Source organism: Eulemur rufifrons, chromosome 17 (assembly GCF_041146395.1).
Source record: "Eulemur rufifrons isolate Redbay chromosome 17, OSU_ERuf_1, whole genome shotgun sequence".
In the NCBI taxonomy this organism is placed as follows: Eukaryota; Metazoa; Chordata; class Mammalia; order Primates; family Lemuridae; genus Eulemur; species Eulemur rufifrons.
In genome coordinates this window covers 92,193,054-92,216,779 of record NC_090999.1, presented here as the reverse complement: position 1 = coordinate 92,216,779, position 23,726 = coordinate 92,193,054, and the positions used below count along the sequence as shown (strand labels likewise).

At 40.8% G+C, this 23,726-nt stretch overlaps 1 protein-coding gene across 1 annotated transcript in view; it reads right to left on the bottom strand.

The window, feature by feature from the left end:
• Positions 1 to 23,726, bottom strand: part of CCDC192 (coiled-coil domain containing 192) — a 194,472-nt gene that overhangs the window by 131,210 nt on the left and 39,536 nt on the right. Inside the window, exons 4-5 of the mRNA XM_069492784.1 lie at positions 1,572 to 1,703; positions 743 to 799 (exon numbers count right to left, since the gene is read on the bottom strand). Of these exons, the coding sequence (XP_069348885.1) occupies positions 743 to 799; positions 1,572 to 1,703 (189 nt within the window). The remainder of the gene's footprint in view (positions 1 to 742; positions 800 to 1,571; positions 1,704 to 23,726) is intronic.

The window sequence follows — 23,726 nt, the reverse complement described above, 5'->3', positions numbered from 1 at the left end:
AGGAGATGCACATGAGTTGTTCTCTGAACAAACACAGGCTAACATTTAAATGAAATTTGCCCTAGAAATTCATAAGTCTCTCTCAGGGGAGTATTTGTAGGAGAAAATGAAAAATTATGTACTCTGATTTATATGGTCATTTCCCTAAAAATCACAAGTCAGGAGCAGGATTAATATATATATATTCATATATATATTCATACACACACACACACACAACAGTGCTGTTCAAAGTGTGGCCAAAGACTGGCAGCATCCTCATCACCTGAATCTAGAATCACCTAGAAGTGCAAATCCCCAGGCCCAGCCTAGGCATGCAAGAAACAGAATCTCTGGGCAATTTGTTTTAAGAAGTTTTCCAGGTGATTCTCACGCACAGCAAAGTTTAGCAAGCACTGCTCTAGACCTGTGTTGGACATGTCAATAATTGCCACATCTCTCTGCACCCCTCTACTCACTGAACTAGCCTGGCTTCTTTTCTACCTTTAGTTTTCAGTTCTCTTATCCTGACAGTACCTAATTATACCATGTGATTATATATACGAGCTCAGTTTGTAATTTTTATCATCAGCAAAAAAAATCAGAATCTTATTTTTGGAAAACAACTCTATAGAGGCAGTAAAAATACTCATTCAGTGTGCAACAGACATATCTCATTTATAACTTATGGCAAATATTTCTGTTCATTTCCAGGATAACAATGATATAAATAAAGGAATGAAAAAAGGAAGAAAACACTTACATGGGCTATAAGTTGCTCCTGGGAAGCTTTTACTTCAGCTTGTAATTTCTCAATGCACTGAAAAGGAGAAAAGTTTAGAAACCAAGTGCATAACTCTTCCTTTTACATATTTAAAGTATTCCAAATATAAATATGTACCAGTTCTCAAGTCTTGTATATTATCTCAGCTAGATTTTTTTGAAAATCATCATTGGAGAAATCATCCCTAGGATGATTTAAGAACTAGGAAATGCTTAGGAAAAATAATGTTGGCTTGATGTGCTACAGATAATTCTAATACTGCCTATATCATACCTATATATACACCTTCACATAAAAACATATTCACATATTCCAAAGTCAGATACAAACCCTTTGGATTAAAAAAGAGGTAAATTTATATAATGATTTATACACACACATGCACACACACACACACACAAATGTCCAGAAATTTAGAGATTATTTCTTATAAAAAAATGCTAAATTTTGCAATCCACTTGTTTCACTACACGGAAAGAAACTATTCTTTGATTAGGTTCAACTTTGATAACAAAGAAACATTTGTACATTTAACACCATTTATAAAATAAATAAAATATTCAACTAATGTTATTCAAAAGGATACATGTCAAACAAACTTTAAAACTACTAGTAACAAAATTAGTTTTTATATGTCAATATTCACCAAAGAAGAAAATTACTTTTAGCAAATACAAAATATTGTTATTTATCCTTGTGAACTTAAATATGAACTTCCAACCCAGCCAGAAATGGCTTTGTAGAACTGTCAGTTTATATAAGGTTAGGTAACTTTTGAAATAAAGATAATTTCTCTTCTACAACATACCTGGTCTTTCACCAGAACCATTTTTTCATATGGTTCCTTACTGGCTTCCTTATGGATCATAGCCTCTAGTTTTTCCTCCAGCAAGGAAACTTGTTTAAGTAGTTTTGATTTTGCTCCTTCAGAGACTGTAAGCTAAAGACATTTTCTTATCAAGATATGCAAGTACAGTGATATTTTAAAAGTTCTACAGTATCTATTAAATATGAAAATAGCTTCTTGAATATTCCTCATAGATGACAAATGATTAGCATAGCAAAAGAAGAAAATAACATTGATTTCATTTATTTTTAATAATTAAGATCTTTCTCGCCAAGAGATGAGACCACATAGTTACAATGGGCCAAGAAATTTCTAGTGCAAGGATCTCAACACTGATCTTCACTGTGTTTCAAGACTGTGTTTTATTTGTATAGCTGAGTTGGAAACCTGTATTGTGGTTTATATATGGTTCTTGAAACTTAACTCTTGGGGGGGCTGCAGCTCTCTAGAAAGAGTGGGCATGCTTACTGCCTTGAATGTTCACCATATAAGCAGCAGGGTACACAGAGCTAACGGGAAATGCAGGAGTTTCAAGTCGAAGTCTGATCAAAGGCAGATTCTATGCCAAACCACAACCAAAAAACTACTAGCAGTGGCTTTGTCTTTGTTTGACTGTTTGTGGATTCCTCTTGAGGAAAGTGGTAGTTTGATAGTCCCTAGTCCCTTAATTCCCATGGAGAGCCCCTGGACTAGCTTCTCCTTTCATTCAGACGGCTCATTGTGCTTTTTCTCTAAAGCTCAGCAACAATTCTGAAGGAGTCCCTGGAAAGGGACACACAATTTCGTATTCATTGCAACTGCCAGTGTATCCTCTGAAGCATGGATTATCTCTAAGTATCTCTTTCATGTTACCCTGAGTGTTATTGCAAAGCACACTGTCTCATCTTGGAAAAATTTACCAAATGGGGAAGCATGAAGAGGTCAATCTGCCGTAGAAATAAGCATCCCATAAATACTGCCCATCATATATACCATGAGCACACCACATACACTGGCCCCCATCACCCCTCCACGTGATCATTCCCTGAACAAATGTTTATTCAGTCAGCATCCTCCACAGCCATGGTGTTGTGTACTGGGGATTCGTCAGGCCCGATGAGAGGGCCAGGGGGCATGCACTTATCATGGACTGTGGGCTGTGCCTTTGGCTGTCAGTGGCCTGGGAGACCTGTGCTCCTTATGGCACTGAGTGGTTGGGGTTGGAGTCTGGCATCTCTGAGCACCCTTCCATTTTAGTGGAGACACAGGATAGTGCACTGGTTAAACACACAGACTCTTGAGTCAGACCCTTTGGGTAGAAATCTCAGTTTCACTATGTACTATCTGTGTGATTTAGGCAAGTTGCTCAGCCTCTCTGGGCTTGACTTTCTTATCTGTAAATGGTGGTGGAGATGGAAAGAATACGACTTATCTCATGGTTTGGTTTTGGGGATCATGTGAGTTTATACAAGAGGAGACACTTAGAACAATGCCTGGAACATATCAAGCGCCTAGTAGCTCTTATTATTCTTCTGCCTCCTTCAGATAACAGCATTCTTCTGGGTTTTATCTAAGTACTTGTTGTTTACCAAATTGTAAAACAAAATATCTGAAGACGTCACAACCCCCATGAGCTGTGTAACCTGAACCCAAACTGTGTTTGGTTTGCTCACTTCCTGCAACCACTCAAATCTTCAGAGAAAACCACTGTGTCTTGAAATTATTCACTCTCGAATACATTCTCTCTCAATCAGGCCCATTTTGTTCCCATATCCTGTCCAACCTGTAATCCATCCAGTCACCATTGTTGTATTTCTCTTAAATCTTCCTTCCATTGTTTTCAGGTCTTTATGCATTCACTCCACAGATCACCATTTATTCACTCATTTGTTAAAGAAATAAGTTGGACATTTATTATATGTAAGAATTCGGACATAGAAAATGAGAATAATAATGTTCGTATCCTCAAAAACCTTATACTTTAGCCAAAAAGTCAGACAATTTAAAAACAGCTATTATATAATATGAAATTTTATGGAGGAATATATAATATTAATAACAATTAACATTTATTGGGCATTTACTATATATCAGACACTCTGCAGAGCCTTTTGTTTTAAAATTTATTTCAGTATCTCAGTTTATTTTCAAAACACCTTGGGAGGTTCATGCTATTATTCTTCCCATTTTGCAGATAAAGAAATTGAGTTTCAACAGGGTTCTATAACTTGCCCAAGGACATAGCAAGTAAGCGTTGAAACTCAAGCTTTCAGTAGTAGACATTGAGTTTGACTCCCTAGACCCAAATGTGACCCCAGTTCAGAAGCTGGCCCAGTAATTGTGACAATCCCGTCCTCTTTGTTGCTGACTGGTTCAGGAATCAGGGCCTACACTGATCAAAGCCTGGGTTTCCTCTGGCAGTGTTATTATAGAAGGAGATGTGACCGAATTTGGGTTGTCCACACTGCACAGAAGTGGAGTGTGACTTGGAGAAGATCTCTCTCACCTAACAGATGTGAAAGCTACTACAGCCCTCCTATAAACATCAGAGAAATCAGGCGTATGATGAATCTACATTCAGAAAGGAAAAGTGGACAACAGAAAAAACTTGGGTTCTTGATGACACTGTTAAAGTGGTTTATCAACCAGTCTTCAAGCACACCCTACCTTGCGACTGGCACTTACTAAACCAATCAGTCTCCCCATTTGAAGAGATGAGTTTTCTATTACTTGCTGCCATAAGTGTTCTGCTAATACACTGTCTAGTTTCAAGGTTCCATGCTCTTGATGACTAGTGAGAAAAGTCTATGGAAAACAGCAAACTAACATTCATTTGGTAACTACGCCATACCAGGCATTCTATTGGGTGCTACGTATATATTTTACCTTATTCCATTGCTCAAAACCTTGCAAGCAGTTTTGTTTGTATTTTTTATCATCATTTTAAAGATTGAGGAACTAAATGCTTTAATGGTGAATTAACTTGCATAGGATCTCACAGCTAACAAGAAGCAATTAGATTTGGATCTATTATATACTGGTCTGCCTTAGTCCCTGGATTTTATATCATACTCAAACTGTAATTCTGAGGCTTCCTCCAAAATAAAGGCTGTGGTGTTTCTTCCCTTATCATATGGACTTCAGCAATCTTTCTAAGCATGTTAACTTATATACCTAAAGGAAACTTACTAATATTTTCTTTTTCCTAAGACCTGAGAACTCTCTCTGTTCTGCCATCTTGCTTTCTTTTTATATAGATGCCAACTCCACCTATTTCTACTTTTTTTGTAAGGAGTTTCTGACTGACTATCCCTTTGACTCAGATATGTTTAGATTAGGTTTAGCTCAACTCTAAGAAACTCTGACTTGGAGTCAGGAGATCTATGTTTTGGTCTTAACCACACAACTCACTGACACTATGACCCTGGTGTCCATAATGGGATTTAGTTTTGCTACTTTGCTATATTTTTATAGGGTAGTTCTCCAGTCATATGTATTTAAACTAGATTACAAATTCATCAGAAGAATGGCTGGAGAATTCTGTCAAAACTTGCAACAAGACACAATCAAATTGGCAAGGAGCAATCTTTGCTAAGATTTTTCCATGTGTTCATTTTTTGAGCTATGAGTCTTAATTCTTATATGCAACCTCACCTCAAAAGCTGGACAAAGGGATTTTATTTTTTTATTCCTCACGTGCACATGTTGTGGCAAGAACTAATAATCCTGTTGGATTCCATTAAATAATAGTGAAACTGTTCATCAGCATGGGACAATTGGTATTCCCCCAGGCCCTTTGCAAATGGCCCAATGAACAAGCCTGGTAATACCAAAGGAAAAAAAGAGAAAAGAAATGAGATTAAAATGAAAACTACACATCTGAGGTTTGTTTATTTTTTTCTAAATTTGGGCCCTGCATAAAAGACTATATGCTCTACTGCCAAATCACAATATGCTAGCTGCCATCTTGAATTCACTCCATTGTGTTCATGGGGATTTTAGAGCTTTTTAAAGTTTAATTATCAATTTGGGAAACCCTTAGGAATGTTGCCTAAATTCAAATTCAATTATGGGATGGGAAACAAGGCATCAATGTAAGTAAGAGGAAATCTAAGTCAGAAGCTGCAAGATATAAAGTTGAACTTTTAAACTCTGGGGACCTTGGACATTGTTTCCTTTTTATTGCTTTTTTATTGATTTTTAAAATAAAAACTCCTTGGTTTTACAGAGTAATTGTTTTGAAAGAGCATAAAAACAGAAAGCTCAATCTCACTTAGCATCAGGTATTTGCTCACAAAAAGGGAGTAGGAATGCATCTATTCTTTAAATGATCAATTTTTATATATCCTACTTAGTTCCCTTTGCTGAAACATATGGTTCACGTGATGTTGGGAAGCTAATATTCTACCTCTGATACCTTGGGAAGACTAGGCCTCTATCCCTTTCCCCCATGGCCCTAACAAGTTTGGAAAAATGAGGTTGTTTTAAAAGCATGAACAACATTCATCTTAAGAATTATATAAAGCAAAATAACAACTTTTACATTATACATTTGAGGTTGTGTAAATCTACTAAGAAAATTCAACTTTCACTATTTACCCAATGTTAAACAAAAGGACACTATAAAGATATTGCAATATATTAAAAGTCAAAGAAAGATAAACTGTATGCATTGTACCATACTGATGCAGTCAAAAAAAGGTACTGATATATTATTTTAGAATCATATTTAACTAATAGTTAAATAAAATGATTTGCACATCACAGAAGATGACAGAGTAGAAAGCCTCAGGAATTGGTCCTGCCACAAAAAATAACCATTGAGCTGACAAGAATTGTCAGAATCAACCATTTCAGAACTCTGGAATATAGCAGAATATGTGCAGCTTCCAGAGAAGTGCTTGATGAAGAAAGAGACTGATACAGAAGGAAATCTTTGTCAGGTCACTGGGTGATTATAAAAATTATGAAACAAAGACTTCAATGACCACACATGACAAGGAATACAGTCTTTGCAAAATTGGTTTAGAAAAGTCACTAAACAAATGGATGACTACAGTCCTCAAAAAGCAACAAATAACAACAACAATTCTGGGGGGGGGAGGTATAATATAATTTCCAGAGTTATGACATTATGATATTCAAAATATCCAGTTTTTAACAAAAGATTACAAGCCTTACAAAGTAAATATGATCCATTCACAAGAAAAAGAGGAATGGACAGAAACCATCCCTGAGGAAGCCCTGTGAGTAAAGTCTACACTCACTGGACAAAGACTTTAAATTCACTGTCCTAAATATGCCCAAAGAGGTAAAAGAAACTATGGGCAAAGAAGTAAAGGAAATCACAAGAATAATGTATGAGCAAGTGGAGAATATCAATAAAGAAACTGAGACTGTAAAAAAGAATCAAGTAGAAATTCTGGAGTTGAAAAGAACAATAGCTCAAATGAAAAATTCACTAGAAGAGTTCAATAGAACCTGGCATATAAGCTGGCCTATGAAGAATCAGCTAACTTGAAGATAGGTGTCCTAGTCAGTGCGGCTGATATAGCAAAATATACCATAGACTGGGTGGCTAACCCAACGAACACTTATTTTTTCACTGTTCTGGAAGATATAAGTCTGATTTTAGGGTGTCAGCATGGTTGGCTAGTAGTGAGGGCCCTCTTCCTGGATTATAAATGGCTGCCTTCTTGTTCTATTGTCAAATGGCAGAGAAAGATCAAACTCTGGTCTCTTTTTCTTATAAGGGCACTAACCCCATTATGGGGACTCCACCCTCATGACCTCATCTGAACTTAATTACCTGAAAGCCTCCACCTCCAAATACCATTACATTGAAAATTAGGACTTATGGATTTTAGGCAACACAGCCATTCAGTTTATAGCATTCTACGCCTGGCCCCCAAATTCATGTCCTTCTCACATGCAAATTTATTTGACCCCCATCAACCTCCATCTTAACTTTTTCCAGCATCCAAAGTCTAACGTTCAAAGTCTTACCTAATAATTAATATCATTTAAATCAGATGTGAGTAAGATTCAAGATATAATTCATTCTGAAGTAAAATTCTTCTCCAGCTGTGAATCTGTGAAACTTAAAGAAGCTATGCGCTTTTAGGTGATGTCACCAAGATGGCAGAATAGAAGGTAACCTGCTCATACTCTCCCATAACAATAAGAATTCTACATATAGATGCAGTCAAAAGTCTCTACGCAGGAGCCTCAGGATTCAGGTAGGATTCTGGGACAGCCTGATGGAGCCCAAGACCTAGGAGGATCATTTTGAGAGTACGGACTGACACCCAGTTGGCTGATCTGCCCTGCTGAGCTTGCTTCTGTGTTCAAGCCCAGAAACGGCTAAGTTCCCCAAGGGGCTTGGCTACAGCCCCATTTGGCCTTGAGCCTGCAAACAAAACCATCTGCCAAGGGGTCCAAAAGGAATTGTGCACACTAGTGCCTTGGCAGAAAGGCTCATCTGCCCCCTGACATCAGTCTCAGTAGTGAACTTGAAAGTTGCCCTCCAGTGCTGCTCTAGCCTTACTCAGGTTAGGCCCCAGCTTAGAGCTGCTCACACAAGGACCAAGATGGAGACTTGCCCATATCTTACAGCCCAGGAAGTCTGAGCCCCCTTGATGGGCTTGCCACAGGGATCCCATCCCACAGAAAATCCCAGTAAGGCCAAGTCTCAGCCCGGCCTCTCCCACTGCAGTTGGGGACCTATCTCATTTGTATCGAAATTTGCTGGGAGATACATAACTGTCTGAGCCAACGAGATACGCTCTCCAGCCCTGGCCCCACAGCAGATTCTGACGGGGCCCAGTCTCAGCTAGAGCCCTTTCTGCTGCAGTCAGGGAATTGTCCTGTCTGTGCAGGGACCTGCTGGGAGCTATGAGCCCTCCGAGCCAATGGGATGGGGCTCCTCAGCCTCTATCCCATAGTAAATCTTGAGGGAGCCCAGTCTCAGCTCTGGCCTCTCCTGCTGCATTCAGGGAACTAAGTTATTTGTGCAGGAACTTCCTTGGTGACATGTACCCCTCTGAGCCAAGACTGGGCTCTCCAGCCTCTGTCTCACAGCAGATTCCAGGGGGTCCCAGTCTCAGCTCCAGACCCTTCTGCTGTAGTTGGGGAACTATCCTGTCTGTGCAGGAACCTGTTGGGAGACGGTGCCAGTCTGAGCCAACATGACAGGCATGCCGGTCTCCATCCCACAGAAGATCCCAAAGGGGCCAAGTCTCAGCAGTAGCCCCTCCTATTGCAGTCAAGGAACTATCCCATTGTGTAGGACCTGCCGAATGATATAAACCCATCTGAGCCAATGATATAGGCCACAGCCTCCCTCTCACAGCAGATTCTGAAAGGGCTTAGTCTCGAAGTCAGCCCCTCTTGCTGCAGTCAGGGACCCATCCTGCCTGTGCAGAGACCAGCTGGGAGGCATGCCCAACTGGGCCATGGGGACAGTCTTTGGACTCAGGTACCTGGCAAGTGTGCCCACATGGCCCCAATACTTTCCTTGGGTCTTCCTCAAGTCCAGCTGGATCAGAAAGCAGCGTAAACCTCAGAGCCCTCGAGAGACTCATGGCAAGCCTGGGCTTAGAGCATCTTCTATTGCTCAGATGACTGAAGTGGTCAGGCTCAAGGAACACCATAGTCAGTCAGCTTAGAATCCCTAGAAGGCCCTCTGAACAAGGGCAGGCACAAACAAAAGGCATCCAGATTGAAAAGGAAGAAGCCAAATTATTCTTATTTGCAGATGACATAATCTTATATTTAGAAAAACCTGAAGACTACACCAAAAATATCTTAGAATTGATAAATGAACTTAATAAAGTTGCAGAACACAAAATCAACATATAAAAATCAGTAGTATTTCTATATGCAAATAGGAATCAACTTGAAATGGAAATCAGGAAAGCAATCTATTTATAATAGCTACAAAATAAATAAATAAATAAAACACCTAAGAATACATTTAATCAAAGAAGTGAAAGATCTCTACAAAAAAACTATAAAACATTGTTGAAAGAAATTGAAGAGGAAACAAAAAGATGAAAAGATATCCCATGCTCATGGATTGGAAGAATTAATATTATTAAAATATCTACACTAATTAAAGTGATCTACAGATTCAATGCAATCCCGATCAAAATACCCATGACATTCTGCACAGTAATAGGAAAAAAAAACAAACAACCCTTAAAATTTGGAGGCACAAAAGACCCTGAAGAGCTAAAGCAACCTTGAGCAAAAAGAATAAAACATCACACAACCTGATTTCAAGTTGTACTACAAACCTGTAGCTCTTATTCTGGCTTCCTTAAGATGAGACAGATGAATCAAGGTAAGCAGGCTTGGGATTAGCTAGTTTGAAAAATTTCAGTGAATTCTGGGGAATAGGGGTTGTCCTTAGTTGTCTAGTACCTTAACCTGGGGTGATTCAGGTAAAGAAATAGTAGTCCTGAGTGTGAGACCCAACGGAGGAGATGATGGGGGTGTGTACAATATTGGGAATGCACTAAAAGCCACCAAATCATACATTTTAAAATGGTTAATTGTGTGTTCTGTGAATTTTACCTCCATTAAAAAATAAATAAAATGGCTTCCTACTTAGCATCCAGGTTTATAAAATTGTTAGTATTACATCCATTCACTGAATGTTATTAGAAAAAAAAATCACAAAATTGGATTGACTAGTTTCATTTTAAATTAATAAACACAATCTCAGATGGGTACTCAATACTGCCTTGAAATCAAAATACCATTATGTTTTTCTCCTAATAAATTGGCTTTTCTCCTCTCTGAGATAACTATTTCCCTTGACTTTCTTCTCAAATATCATTTCATACGTCCCTCTCTCTTCAAATTTCCACCCCTACCCCTCACTCCAAATGACAATCTCAATAATTCACTGAAAAAATAGAAGCTGCCAGATGGCTACTCCCTCAACAGCTAGTGCATTATACAAACCCTACTGCAGCAGACATGGCTAATTTATTCCCCAGGAGTTGTTTCGCCATTTACCGCTGGCTAACTGAAACCCAACTTGGATTAGCTAGCAGCCACGTGTTTAGGGGGCTTGGCCTTGCCCAGTGCCAGAGCGTGAATCATGATTGAACTAAGCTGACCATGTTGCTCTCTTTCCCAGATACGAGAGATGACTTTAGACATGGGCATGCAACGGCTCAATTCTCTACTCAATACAGTAGGCGCCTCTGGAGCTTGAGGAGGATTTTACCAGATTTTTAAAAAGACAACACAGGAGGAAGCACATCTCTTTTTATCAGGATGTTGTTTTAACTGTATACAATGCTTCGAATTGCTGCAGATATCTTGTAAGCATGACACAGCCAACATATTAAGGATGGTAGAGCAAAGGATGGATAGCACCTGTGTCCTTGGTGACATTCTTGAGCCACTAAATTAACAAACTCTGAAACTACCCCACCTCTAGACTTACGATTATGTGAGATGACAGCTGGTTTTACTGTATTTCTTTAATGGGTTGTGTTGTTTGAAGAGGAAAGAAAGCACCCTTATCGAACAGAGAAGATACTCTTCTGACTATCCAAGGCCGGTCCTTCCAGTTGGCTTTGAATCCCATCACCTCTACCTGTCACAAAGTCTTGCTCCTGTAGTAATGCACCCCCGCCACCCAGTCTACTTCTTCATTTTCTCTTACTCTTTCTGGAGGATTCCATTCAGCATGCTAACATGTCATAGTAATTTCTGTGAAGGAAAGATGTCCATTGAACCTCCCTTGCCTCCCCCTCCACTATCATCCCATTTCTTTGCTTCTTCTCCCAGACAAACTGCTTAAAATTATCACCTAGCCTTACTGTTGTCACTCTCTTACAGTCTTATTCCTTTTTTAAAAGGCACAGAAAAAATGATTGGCTTACGTACCTGGGAAGGCAGAGTCAGGTATTGCTTCATTTACAATTAGATTCCACAGACTCAAATAGAACTGTAGTATTCTGTCTCCTTCCATATCTAGAGCTTAGTGCTGCTCCTATGTGTTGGCCTCATTATTTCCCACTGTAGACAAGCTGTCTTCACACAGTGGGAAAAATGTTATCTATAGACTTGCAGTTTCATGGTCTCAATAGTAAGGCAATTCGTCTTTTAGTAAAAATTGAGAGAGAACTCTATGTGGCCCATCTTACTTAGTTCATGTGACTTCTCCTGGACCAATGCATATGGTAAAGAATGGGATATCATAACTGACTGAACCTATATCATATGCTTAAAGGTCAATCCCTCTAGCTGGGAAAACTGTGATTCACAGTCACAGAATTATTACAAGATTAGAGTCAGAGAAAAAGCCCTTCTGCAGATAAAGCAGACTTAAAGATGGCAAACTACAGTCCATGTCCTGGGTGTTCCACACAATTACACCATTATGCCCACTCATGTATGCATTTCCCAGAATGCTCCTGCCTGATATGGTGGATGCATCTATTTTATGTTAACCCCCAAATGCACTCACCATCTCCCAAAAGGAGACGTGCCAAAAAAAAAAAAAAAAAAAAAAAATCACATCAAGTTACTGTATTTAGCTCCACATCCAGATCTCCAAATTATGTGCATTCCTTCTTCAATCAGATCCTGACGCAAATTCTTATGATATGGCATCTAAAAACTAAATTAAAAATGTACCATCCCTACATGCCCAAGATACAAGAAAAATAAGATGATCAGGGAAAGGGAAAAGAACTTACAATTGTCACCAGCCATTGGGAATTCCACATTCTATTGCTCAGAGATAGAAAAGCCTCCCTGTCCTGGCAGTGCAGTGAGCAGAGGTAGCCAAACTATCTGACTCTAGTTCTGACCTCTAGGAGCCTTGTTTGTCCTTTTCTTCCATGGTGACAGCCGAGAAAAGAGGTAGGGGGAATTCTTTAAGTGGGAAATTGTACCAAATTTCAGTTTCAGGTATGTCACCAATATCTCTATTTGTCAGAACCATGGCAGTTATGTTCCAGAAACCCAATGCAAATTGGCTTAGATTAAAAAGAGAATTGGCTGGGCTCAGTGGCTCATGCTTGTAATCCCAGTTCTTTGGGAGGCTGAGGTGGGAGGATTGCTTGAGGCCAGGAGTTCGAGACCAGCCTATGCAACATAGAGAGACCCCGTCTCTAAAAATTTAAAAAAATTAGCCAGGCATTGTGGCGTGCACCTATAGTCCCAGCTACACAGGAGGCTGAGGCAAGAGGATAGCTTGAGCCCAGCCAGGAGTTCAAGGCTGCAGTGAGCTATAATCACGCCACTGCACTCCAACCTGGTTGACCCCATCTCTAAATAAATAAATAAATAAATAAAAAGAGAATTAATTGGTTCATTGACTGGGAAGTAGAGGCACCCCTAGCTTCTGAGTCTCAGATTTGCAGAAATCTCTCACTCTACCACTGGCCCTGTGCTTGTTCCCGTTCCTGCACCCCCATGTCTATCTCTATCTCTATCTTTATCTCTCTCTATGTCTCTATCTCTCTCTCATGGAAAAAATTTCCCAAGTGCTAGGAACAGGGGTGACAGTTGTCCTAAATTATATTCCTTTCCCAATCTCTCTTTCAATCTGGCTTCTGCCCTCCACAACTCTACTGAAACTCATCTTGTCATGGTTACCTCTGATTTCCATTTAACCAAATGCAATGGATAATTTTCTGGTCATCTTATTCAACCTCTGAGTAAAATATCACACATTTGAGCATCCCATGTCTCTTGAAACACTCTCCTCTTTTTGCTTCTAGGACAAATTCTCTCGATTTCTTCTTGATTCTAAGTTTTCTTGGCTGAATTTTCCTCTTCTTGCAATCTTCTAAATATTGAAATCTGAGGGTTTGATCCTAGGTCCTCCTCTCTGCCTTATTTATACTCTTTCTCTAAGTAATTAGGTATCATGGTTTATACACTAATCACATGTTGATGATTCCCAGTTTTTGAATGTATAACCACTCAACTTCAGACTCATGTATATATCCAACGGTCTACTTGATATTCACTTCAGTGTATACTGGGCATCCCAGAATTAACGTGTTTGCAATGAACTCTCATAACCTATTCCTCCCCTAAACTTCCCTCTTTCAGTAAACAGCACTTCCCATCTCTGTGTTTAAGCCACAAAGATAAAACACTCTCTTTCCTGGTCATCTACCCAATCTACCACCGAGTAAAAGCAAAAGCATCAAAACCACCCTATTAATTAATGTAAATTTTTGTATTTGTCTCCTCTCATTGTCTATTCTCCTAGATTTTCTCCTCCATTACCCACACATGTATACTCAGCAATTAATATTGCAGAATAGATTTCCAGTGTCACTCAGAAACCACACAAAAACAAATTAAGGCTTGTCAAACCTTGTAGAACTCATGCTACAGAGAAAGGAGGGACTTAATTTAAAAACAAAGGCTTCCCTTGTGCTAAATGCTTTGCAAGCTGACTTGGATTAGCACCACAAACTGTGAAATTTCCTGGCAACAAACAACAAAGGCAAGCACTTAAAAAAAACTATCTCTTCTACCTATGGAATGAGCAGGAACCCCTATGTCTAAAGATACATTTAACTCACAGAACTGGTTTGGTCTCATTTCAACTTTACAGCTAAAACAAACAACAAATTCCTCATCCTAACCCCATCCTAGACAAAACAGATTTTTACATTTATTAGTATTTTTGCCTTTAACAGGTTATTTCCAGCCACTTCTGGGTTTATACACATCTTAAAATAGACCTCCAAGGGCCCATAGTTTAGAAACACAGTTACCTCCCTGTATTAGTCTGCTAGGGCCGCAATGTTTTTGGCACCAGGAGCCGGTTTCATGGAAGACAATTTTTCCACAGATGGGGGCAGTCGGGGGACAGGAAGAGCTCAGATGGTGATGCACCGCCCAGTCCCTAACGGGTCACTGACCGGTACCGGGCCATGGCCCAGGGGTTGGGGACTGCAGACGTAAACAACAGAAATGTATTGTCTCCCAGTCCTAGGGGCTACAAGTCTAAGACTGAGGTGTCAGCAGGGTTGGTTCCTTTGGAAGGGCATGAAGAAGGATCTATTGCATGCCCCTCTCCTAGCTTCCAGTGCTTTGCTGGCAAGCTTGGGCATTCCTTGGCTTGTGGAAGCATCACCCTGGTCTCTGCCTTCATCTTCACGTGGCTTTCTCCCTGTGTGTCTGTGTCCGAATTTCCACTTTTTATAAGGACACCAGGCATATTGGAGTAGGGTCCCACCCTACTCCAGTATGACCTCATCTTAACTAATTACAACTGCAATGACCCTTTTTAAAAATGAGGTCATGTTCTGAGGTACTGGAAGCTAGAACTTTAACATGAATTTGGGGGCACATAAAATTCAACCCATAACACACCCAAATTATTTGGAAGGGGGAAACCCAGAATTATAAAGGATCATTTAAACTCTGAGTGAAAATAAAAATATTTGCCAAAAGGTCAATCAATAATTGAAATATAAAGTTAGGGGTCTAGACACAGGGATTCCTAAGATTTCTTTAATCTCCCCATAAGTTTTCTAAGCCTTATGAATAGATACGAGAGAAATGAAGAGACTTGGAAAGGGTGGGGCAATCAATCATTGACTTGGATGTAAAGGTCAACAGTTGAATGTAAAAATTAAAACACAATAATATCAGGTTCTGAGAAATTAAAGTCAACTTATTATTGGACAGAAAGTATTTTAAAAAAATAGAGCTACTGCTGCAGGGTATAATGCAGAGAGCTCTCAATCCACAAGCTCAAGTGTGCCAGACATATCATATTTTTTATTATCTGTGAATCCTATTTATTTCAACTCAAAGTCCCCACCTGTCAGCAACAAATCATTCTTCAGGATCTCCTGTCCCCAGAGCTGTTCACCCATCTGGGAGCCTTCTACATCCTCAGGGCACTGGAGAAGCCTCTCTGGTCCCCCTCTGGTCATTGCTCAGAAACCCCTTGTCCCCAAAGAGGGATCCTACAGGTGAGCTGACACTGCAGTTGCACCGTAGGGGACTAGGAGCCGTTCCTAGGATATGGCCTCGAAGGCTGGCACATTCTCAGAGCACTTTCATGGAACAGGTTACAGCTTCCCCTGCTGGTGGGACTCACGGAGTTGACTCTCCACTCCCCAGACTGGGGGAGACGCATTTTGCTATCTTTAAGTTTCTCTCAGAGGTCCCCCTTTCTCTGAAGTCCCTATTTCAGTCTCTTTGATGGGTTTAGGGTTTTGGAAACAAAAATCAGGCAACTTCAGGAAAAGTCCCCCAAAGTTAGGAAATAGAGTCTCCTACTTTGTTTGAATGAGGAAGACAACAGTTCCCAGATGAATTTTATAAAGCAGGAAGTTAATGTTCCCACCGGAATGGAATCACGATTCAACTCACGGCTTCTTTAGAGTGTGTGTGAGTTCCAAAGAAAGCATAAAACACTCAAGGTAGAGACAGAGGGGATGGGAAAGGGGGTGCAGAAGGACCCCACACGCTCGAAGCCTCAGGATGATGCAGCCGCCCTTTGTGTTATCGAGGGAAACTATTTGGGGAAGCACATTTGAGGGTAGCCAAGGTTAGTGAAGCTTTAGAGACTTTTTTTCCTAACACAGGACATAGGCACAGACACAGATAATGAGGGACCTTGAAGTAAGAAGTAGACATCTTGAGTGGGGTAGAATAAGAACAGAAGAGAACCCACAAAAGTCCCAGGACCTGAAATCAAAATCCAGAGCAGATCAGAACTGCCCCCTGAATTATACTGGGTAAGGGTTTTTTACCAGTTCCTTAGAGAGGAAGAATTAGAAATTGGTTTCATAAAGCACCGTATATCGTTCTAGAATTTTTTCTGTATGCATTTACATACTATACTCTGTGTAATCAGTCATCCTCAACAAATGTCTTTCTGGTGTGCACCAAGTTAAAGAACACTCCCTGGAGGTATTTTTCCTTGACCGAGTGGTTCGAACTCGACTACTGAAACCAAGACTCTGGTCTCCGTCTTAGGCAAAATCAGAGAGCAGCCCTTCCTTACCTTCTCCTCCTTTATACAATTCTGAAAAAGGCATATTTCTGCCCGGGTGTGCAGTGAATTTAAAATGATCCTGTTAGAAAAAGAAATTCAGTGTCCGCACAGGGCACATGTGAGTGGGCCGGGGCTGTGAAAACAGGCTTGAGAAGCTGAAGCAGGCAGTGGAGAAATGCAGTGAGGGGAAAGGACAGCCCAGCTCCCAGGGAACTTGGATGCACAAATTCTGGTGGTCGGGGGGAGATGAAAGAGAAGAGTCTCACAACGTGGACAATTCTTTCACTCATGGTCTTGTGCAAGTATGAATAAGGAACCTTTTCATCTCATTGATTTCCTCATACTAATTGAAGGGTATTTTCTTTTTGATGATAGGGTGACCAACTGTCCAGGTTTGGCAGCAACTGATGGGATTCCCCTCTTTAGGGGTCCTGCTTAGCATCTACTGTTTTGTTTATCAACCAAACTTATTCTTGTTTACTACCCATTTAATGGAATGGTGGTTTCCATCATGATTCACGTTCCCAAACAGGCTGTGGCTCCTTAAATCACACACTACGGAGTCACTAAATCAGCAGTTCACAAACTGTTTATTCAGGACCAGTTTACACCCTTAAATATTATTGAGGACTTTAAAGAGCTTTTGTTCACATGGGTTATAGCTACTGATATTTACTGCATTAGAAATTAAAACTTAGAAATTTCCAAAGTACTTCTATTAATCTGTTTAAAAATGATAATAAACTCAGTATATGCTAACATAACATATTTTCATTAAAAACAACTCATCTTTAAAACAAAACAAAAAGAAAGCTTAGTAAAAAGAGTGATTTTGTTTACAATTTGGAAATCTCCTAATGTTCAGCTTAAGAGAGGACAGCTGAATTCTCGTATCTGCGGCTGCATTCCATCTGTCATGTAGAATCTGGAAATCTCTTGTCTACTCATGAAAGAAAGATAGTAAAAAAGGCCCATGACATTAGTATGATTATGCAAAGAGTTTTAACTCTGAAGATTACCTGAAGGGTGCCAGCAACCTCTAGGGCTTCCTGGGCCACATTTTGAAAACCTCTGCACTAGACTGCTGCTTGTCACCCTACATTCATGCAATCACTGCAAGAGACTTGCGTTTGTGTAACACCAACTTTAAACATTAAACTGTTCCTGAGGCTAATGAATGAGATTTTAATACTCAAAGCACATGGTCATTCAAAATTTTCTCCCTGAAACTCCAGGGACTGAAAAATGGGTAGAAGAAAACCTATTTCTAGGAAAAGGGTTTAGGGGTCTGAAGTAATATCAAAGGACTACAAGATTCAGAAGATCTAAATAAGGAAATCTAATATCATCCAAAACTTTGAAGAAGAGTCCATAGCATACGTGATAAATTGAGCCTGCATGGAAACTTCCACAGAAAATGAATCATCTTTAACATCTAATGATTCAGATAGAAGATAGCTGAGGTGACCACAGGTCACACAGTCACCTGAAACTTGTGATCAATCTTGAATCCTACTTTTCCCTCAGTTCTTACACTTAATTGATCGCCAAATCCAACTCATAAATATTTCTTGCTCTATTTTCTCTCCACCACTGATTTAGGCCTTTATCATTTCTAAACTGGATTTCCACAAGCACCTGCACGTTGATATGCCTGGCTCTCGTCTCTCACATCTGTCCTTCTCAGTAACCTCAGCCTTTCTCTCTTGAACACAAATCTAAATATGCCTCCTTCTAACCCTTCAATGTCCCCCATTGCCTACAGGTCAACTCTGACTGTCACAGTGGAAAGAGCACGGGCGTTGCCATCAGAGAGACAAGGGGATGATTCTAACTTGATTTGGGACCTCAGGGGAGTTACCATCTGAGCTGCTTCCGCAGGACAAATGGCGTAGTGGGAGGTACAGACAGACAGAAAATTATTTGTGGCGGGTGGGAAGTGGAAGAGACATTATGAAAGCAGCTAAGAAAAATGTCTCACCCAAACTTGAAGGACAAGACATACATTTTGGAGGAAGTGGCATCTAACTGAAGTTCTGAAAAGGAGGCGTTTCTTGGGGATTTTTGGATAATGAGAAAGGAGGTGAGAGGAGGTGGTGGGAGCGGAGCAGAGAAGGTACAGGCAGAGCAGGGGAAAGGATGCACTAACTACAATTCCACTCTGAGGAATGAGGCCTTTGTTTCTTCTTAGGTGAGAAAGGTGAGAGCATGATACATTCAAGGAATTGAAAGTGGTGTAACAGTGGTATACAGGGAGGGGTGTAAGTAAAGCTGGAGAAACAAGTAGGGGGTCAGATTATAAATGGCATTGTAAGATCTGGTAAGGAGCAGAGATTTGATGTGGACAGTGAAAGGGGACTAATTTAGGATTTAAGCTCAGGAGAAATATGAGGTCTGTGTTGGAGAGTCTTCACTCTGGTCATAGTGTTGAGGAGTCATTAAACAAGGGCCATAATGAAGGTAGCTTCAGGAGAGGCTGCTGGAGATGGTGGCCTGGCCAAGGGCAATGATGATGGAGACAGAGAAAAGAAGACGGATAGAAGAACTGCTTGGGAGTCATCATACACAGTACTCAGCAATTGACTGGACGTGAGGGGTGAGGAAAAGGAAAGAACGAAAGCGGCACAGGGCGACTGGTGGCACCCATCGCTGGCCTAGGTGATGTGGGAGAAGGAACAGGTTTGGGGCAGGATGCAGATGAGTCGAATTTTGGAGCAGTAGAGCTTGAGTTGACTATAAGAATCTTGGTGGATCTGTTCAGTTGACAGATCACCAGGTCTGGGGGGCAGGGAAGATGTGGACTACTGATGAAGACTTGGTCCTTCTCAGCAGATGGTGTACCTGAAAGCCAAATCACAAAGGGAGAGCGTATAAAAGAAGCAGAGAAAGGGCTCCAAGCCCACAAAGGAGCTTCCATCATTTGCAAAATAGCATATGCAATTTTCCAGGACTGTTTGGAGAAATATGTGAGAAATACACGGGAGTACCTAACAGAATGGCTAGCTAACAGTACATATTGATTGAATGAATAAATGAACAATTGAACGAAAGCACATGCCTAACTTTCTAATTACCTGTAGACATTATGTGCAGTGAAAGTTAGTTTAGCATCTTGAGAAAACCCCATGAAGAAAATACAGGTTAAGCGCATACAAAAAAGACACCTCCTGTTATCAGCAGAGCCATGACTCTCAAGGGACAAGGCCTTTGCTTTTTCTAAGACAAGAAAGTCACATTTATTAGCACCCGGTCAGCTATTTAAAACTGACCTCTGTTTGATCTTGACATTTACAAGCAAAAGGAAGTCTTCAGTTATGCAACAGACCAGCAGTCCACACATCCCGGCTGCAACAACAGTAACAACAGAAGCTGATTTGTCATTGTGCCTGACTCAATTCAAAACAACACGTCTCTTCACCAGCTTGTTATATTTCCCGTACATTCTCTGAGCCTCCCAATTTGTGCCCCCAAACCCAGTAACAGGGTGACGATTAACATCTGCTTAAATGGGAGGTTGTTGATTTTTTTAAAAGAGGGAACTCATCTGCTGTGAAATCTACCAGAACAGTGGCCAGCTGAATTCTTTAATGAAGTTCCTCATAACTAGGTTTCATGGTGATAAGGAACCCATTCCAGGTCAAATAAACTGCTTGTGATTTTATGGCATTAAAGTAGACTTCAAAATAGTTCAGAAAACAAAAACTCATTCACAAAAACTCATGATTTCAGATTGGCATGTCAAGCATAATTTCTGAGCATTTGCAGAAATGAATACTCCTACCAGGGCACATGACCTATTTCAAAAAAACTTGACATCAAGGGATCCACTGTTGCATTTAAACAATGACAAAAAAACAACATTTTTTGGACAATTTCAGTATGCATCAAATTATTTTTAGCCACTCAATACACATATTTGGTATCTAAAAATTTGCTGAAAATCTTTGTTCTTCCTATTTCTAAACTTAAAGAAAATATAAATTGAACACTAAGATATACTAAGATGAAAATAATGGGAGTTAATTTCAGGGCCTTAGGCATAAAATAATTGGTAATTTCTTGGTTATTAGAGTCAAACATAACACACTAGTTTTTGGTGGTTTTTTTCGTTTGTTGTTAGTCCAACCTTTATAAAAGCACACAGATATGCCTGAAGAATTGAAGGTAAATATAGCCAAGTGGTTAAATATTGCAAGAGAAAGTAAATTATCAGAATCCTCCTTTTTCTGTTACTATGAACTATTTCCTCCTTCCCCACCAGCTGCTATGAATATTTGAGTCCTGTTTCATTGCTTGTGGCACATTCTTATTACCTTATGGCCAAAGAAGTCTTAAAAAGTTCCGTTGTCTTTAGACACCCCATCTTGAAGAGAAAACCTGAGTCCCAAGAACCTTGGGCAAACCTAGAGCAATAACTTGGCCTTAACTTTCCTTGTTTGCTGTCAAAAACAACAAGAATCAAACACACACACACACACACACACACACACACACCCCTACAACCACCAGCTTCTCGAGGAGGAGAGTCCACTGGTCACTCCCAGTAACCAGCCTCCCAGTGAGAGCTAAGGTCCCGAGCAGCCCCCAAGGCCCCTTCGTCCTGGCCCACCACGAGCTAACTTCACACCTCCGCAGCTCTGTTCACTCTCAGTGTTTGCCGCGTGTTGCCCATGTCCTCCCACTGCAGCCTCAGCCCCAGGGGTCCGGGACGTATCAGCCTTGTTAACTGCTATAGTCCCACTTCTTAGCATGGTGCCTGGTGCACAGTAGGCCCTCAATGAACACTTGCAAATGAAAGAATGAATGCTGTCCAACAAAATCCAAAAACCAGACAAGAAAAAAACAAACCAGACTTGGCTGGATCTTGATTCTGAATAGCCTGCAAAGCCCCCAGAGCCCCCAGCTGGGTCCTTGCCATGAGTCAGTTTGGGCCTGCAGGGGACCGGGGTCAGGGCACCAATCAGAACAGACATGTCTTTTCCAGAACTGAACGTTTCCTTCCTTTGCCCTTTTTCCTCCTCTCAGATTCCCTTTACCTTTCTTGTTCATTTAGACAACATACACATAATGTCTTCTTTCTTCAAATCAAGGTCACAGATAATTTGTCGCCACCCCTTACATTCCAGGAGACTCCAACAGGGAGGGGTATCTCAGGGCACAGCTCTTGCCATCTGCCACTAACTTGGGACATGGCTTTTTGTCTTGCCGAGATTTTCTCTACAAACTGGAGCACAGGGTTCTCAGAACAATATGGTTTTTGTCACACTTCCCGCATCGTCTCTACATTAAAAGGGCATCCAGTTGCTAAGGCATCTTTATAGGGTATTGTCATTATGTCAGGGATTTGGAGAATTGAGAAACCAAATGAAGAAAACCTCATTTCATTTGTCTTGGTTTTGAGATGCTGACACAAACGTATCCCATATTTGTCTCTTTTTATACGAAGTGCCCTAAGAACATAAATATCTTCTGGAGCACAAATCTGATGACTAGGACTTCCAACTGGCAGTACCTGCTGAATGTCACAGTTATAGACCAGTGGAATAGAATTGAGAGTCCAGAAATAAACCAATGTATCTACGGCCAATTGATTTTTGACAAGTATGTCAAGATCACTCAATGGTGAAGAATTGTCTCTTCAACAAATGGTTCTGGGAACACTGGACCACATACAAAAGAATATTGAGGTTACCCAGACTGTACATTCTGTACCATAACATGGGCAAGGGGTTGGATAAGTGCATCAGAGATTGCCATTTGCCAATCAAATACCCATTCTTCTCTTCTTAGTAAAAGAATCTCCATAGTCTTGGGAGTGGCGATGTGCCTAGCTAAATAGCTGTCTTTCTCAGCCTTCTTACTAATAGAGCTGGCCGGTGACATATAAGAAGTTATTAACCGAGGTTTCCAGAAAAGCTCCTAAAAAGGGCTGCTCAGCTGGCACTTGCCCCTTCCTTCTTCATGAAGCCTGAGAGGCGAGCAAGGTGGCGGCCACCGCAGCAGCCCTGGCACCTGAGCAAGGAAGCCATGCTTGTGGCAGAAAGAGACAAAGCTCAGGCCCTCAAGGGTTGTGGAGCTTCCTGTCCTGGGATGCCCATGTCCAGACTTACTTTATGTGAGTGAAAGATGGACGTCGGCTTTGTCTTATCTGGGTCATCTGTTTTATGCACCCAAACCTAATCCTGACTGACCCAGTCACTCCCGTGAGCTGGGGGGCACAGGGTAAGGGTGAAGAGGAGCCTTGGCCTGAAGGTCTGGGTCAGTGTCTGGTACTCAGCTTAAACTACATGGGAAATTGTTAGAAATGCAAATTCTTGACCCTACCCCAGACCTACTGCAGAAACTTTGGGGGTGGGGCCCAGCAATCTGTCTAGTAAGCCCCCCAAGTGCCAGTTTTGGAACCAAGGTAAATTCTTTGAGTTCAGTGCTGCATTGTAGGAAACTTCTGTTAAGTGGCTTTAGCCTACGACCACATGCTGTTAATAGCAGCTTTTGATTTTAAATATGCTTGAGTTCTAATACTAGATTCGCCATTTATTGACTCTATGACCTGAGGCTAATGACAATGTTTTTGAGTCTGATTGTCCTCAATAGTAAACGGGGATTATAATAACAGTGCCCCTTGTAAGATTATTGTGTGGATCAAATAAAATGTCTGCAAATCTAAGCACAGCACCTAGAACACTGTAGGTGCTTAATAAATGTTAGTTCCTCCACTTTCTATCCACCATTGACAATGCATTGCGGGGGTCTGGTCTCAGGCATGCATTCCTGTAGGAAGCAGACTTGGACACCCGCCCTCCCCCCCAACTCTCCCCACCCCCGCACCCCCCCACCCCCGCTCCCTTTTCATGCTCTGTCTCCAGTATTGCTTCTGTCTTCTTCAAGATGGGGGAGACCCTCTGGCAGGGAGATCCCAGGGGTAAAAAGAAAAGAAAAGGAATTTTCTTTGCATATGACTTAATCGGTCACGTTAGTTTTCTAGTGGGGATATAGAAGTTATTATTATTACTAGTTTTATTTGGGGCCTTAGGAAATGTTTCCCATGTCCAACTGGCACATGAGCTACTACCAAGAAGTAAGAAAAATGCTCACACATGCTTTTTCCAAAAATTGGGAAATGAAACTACTAC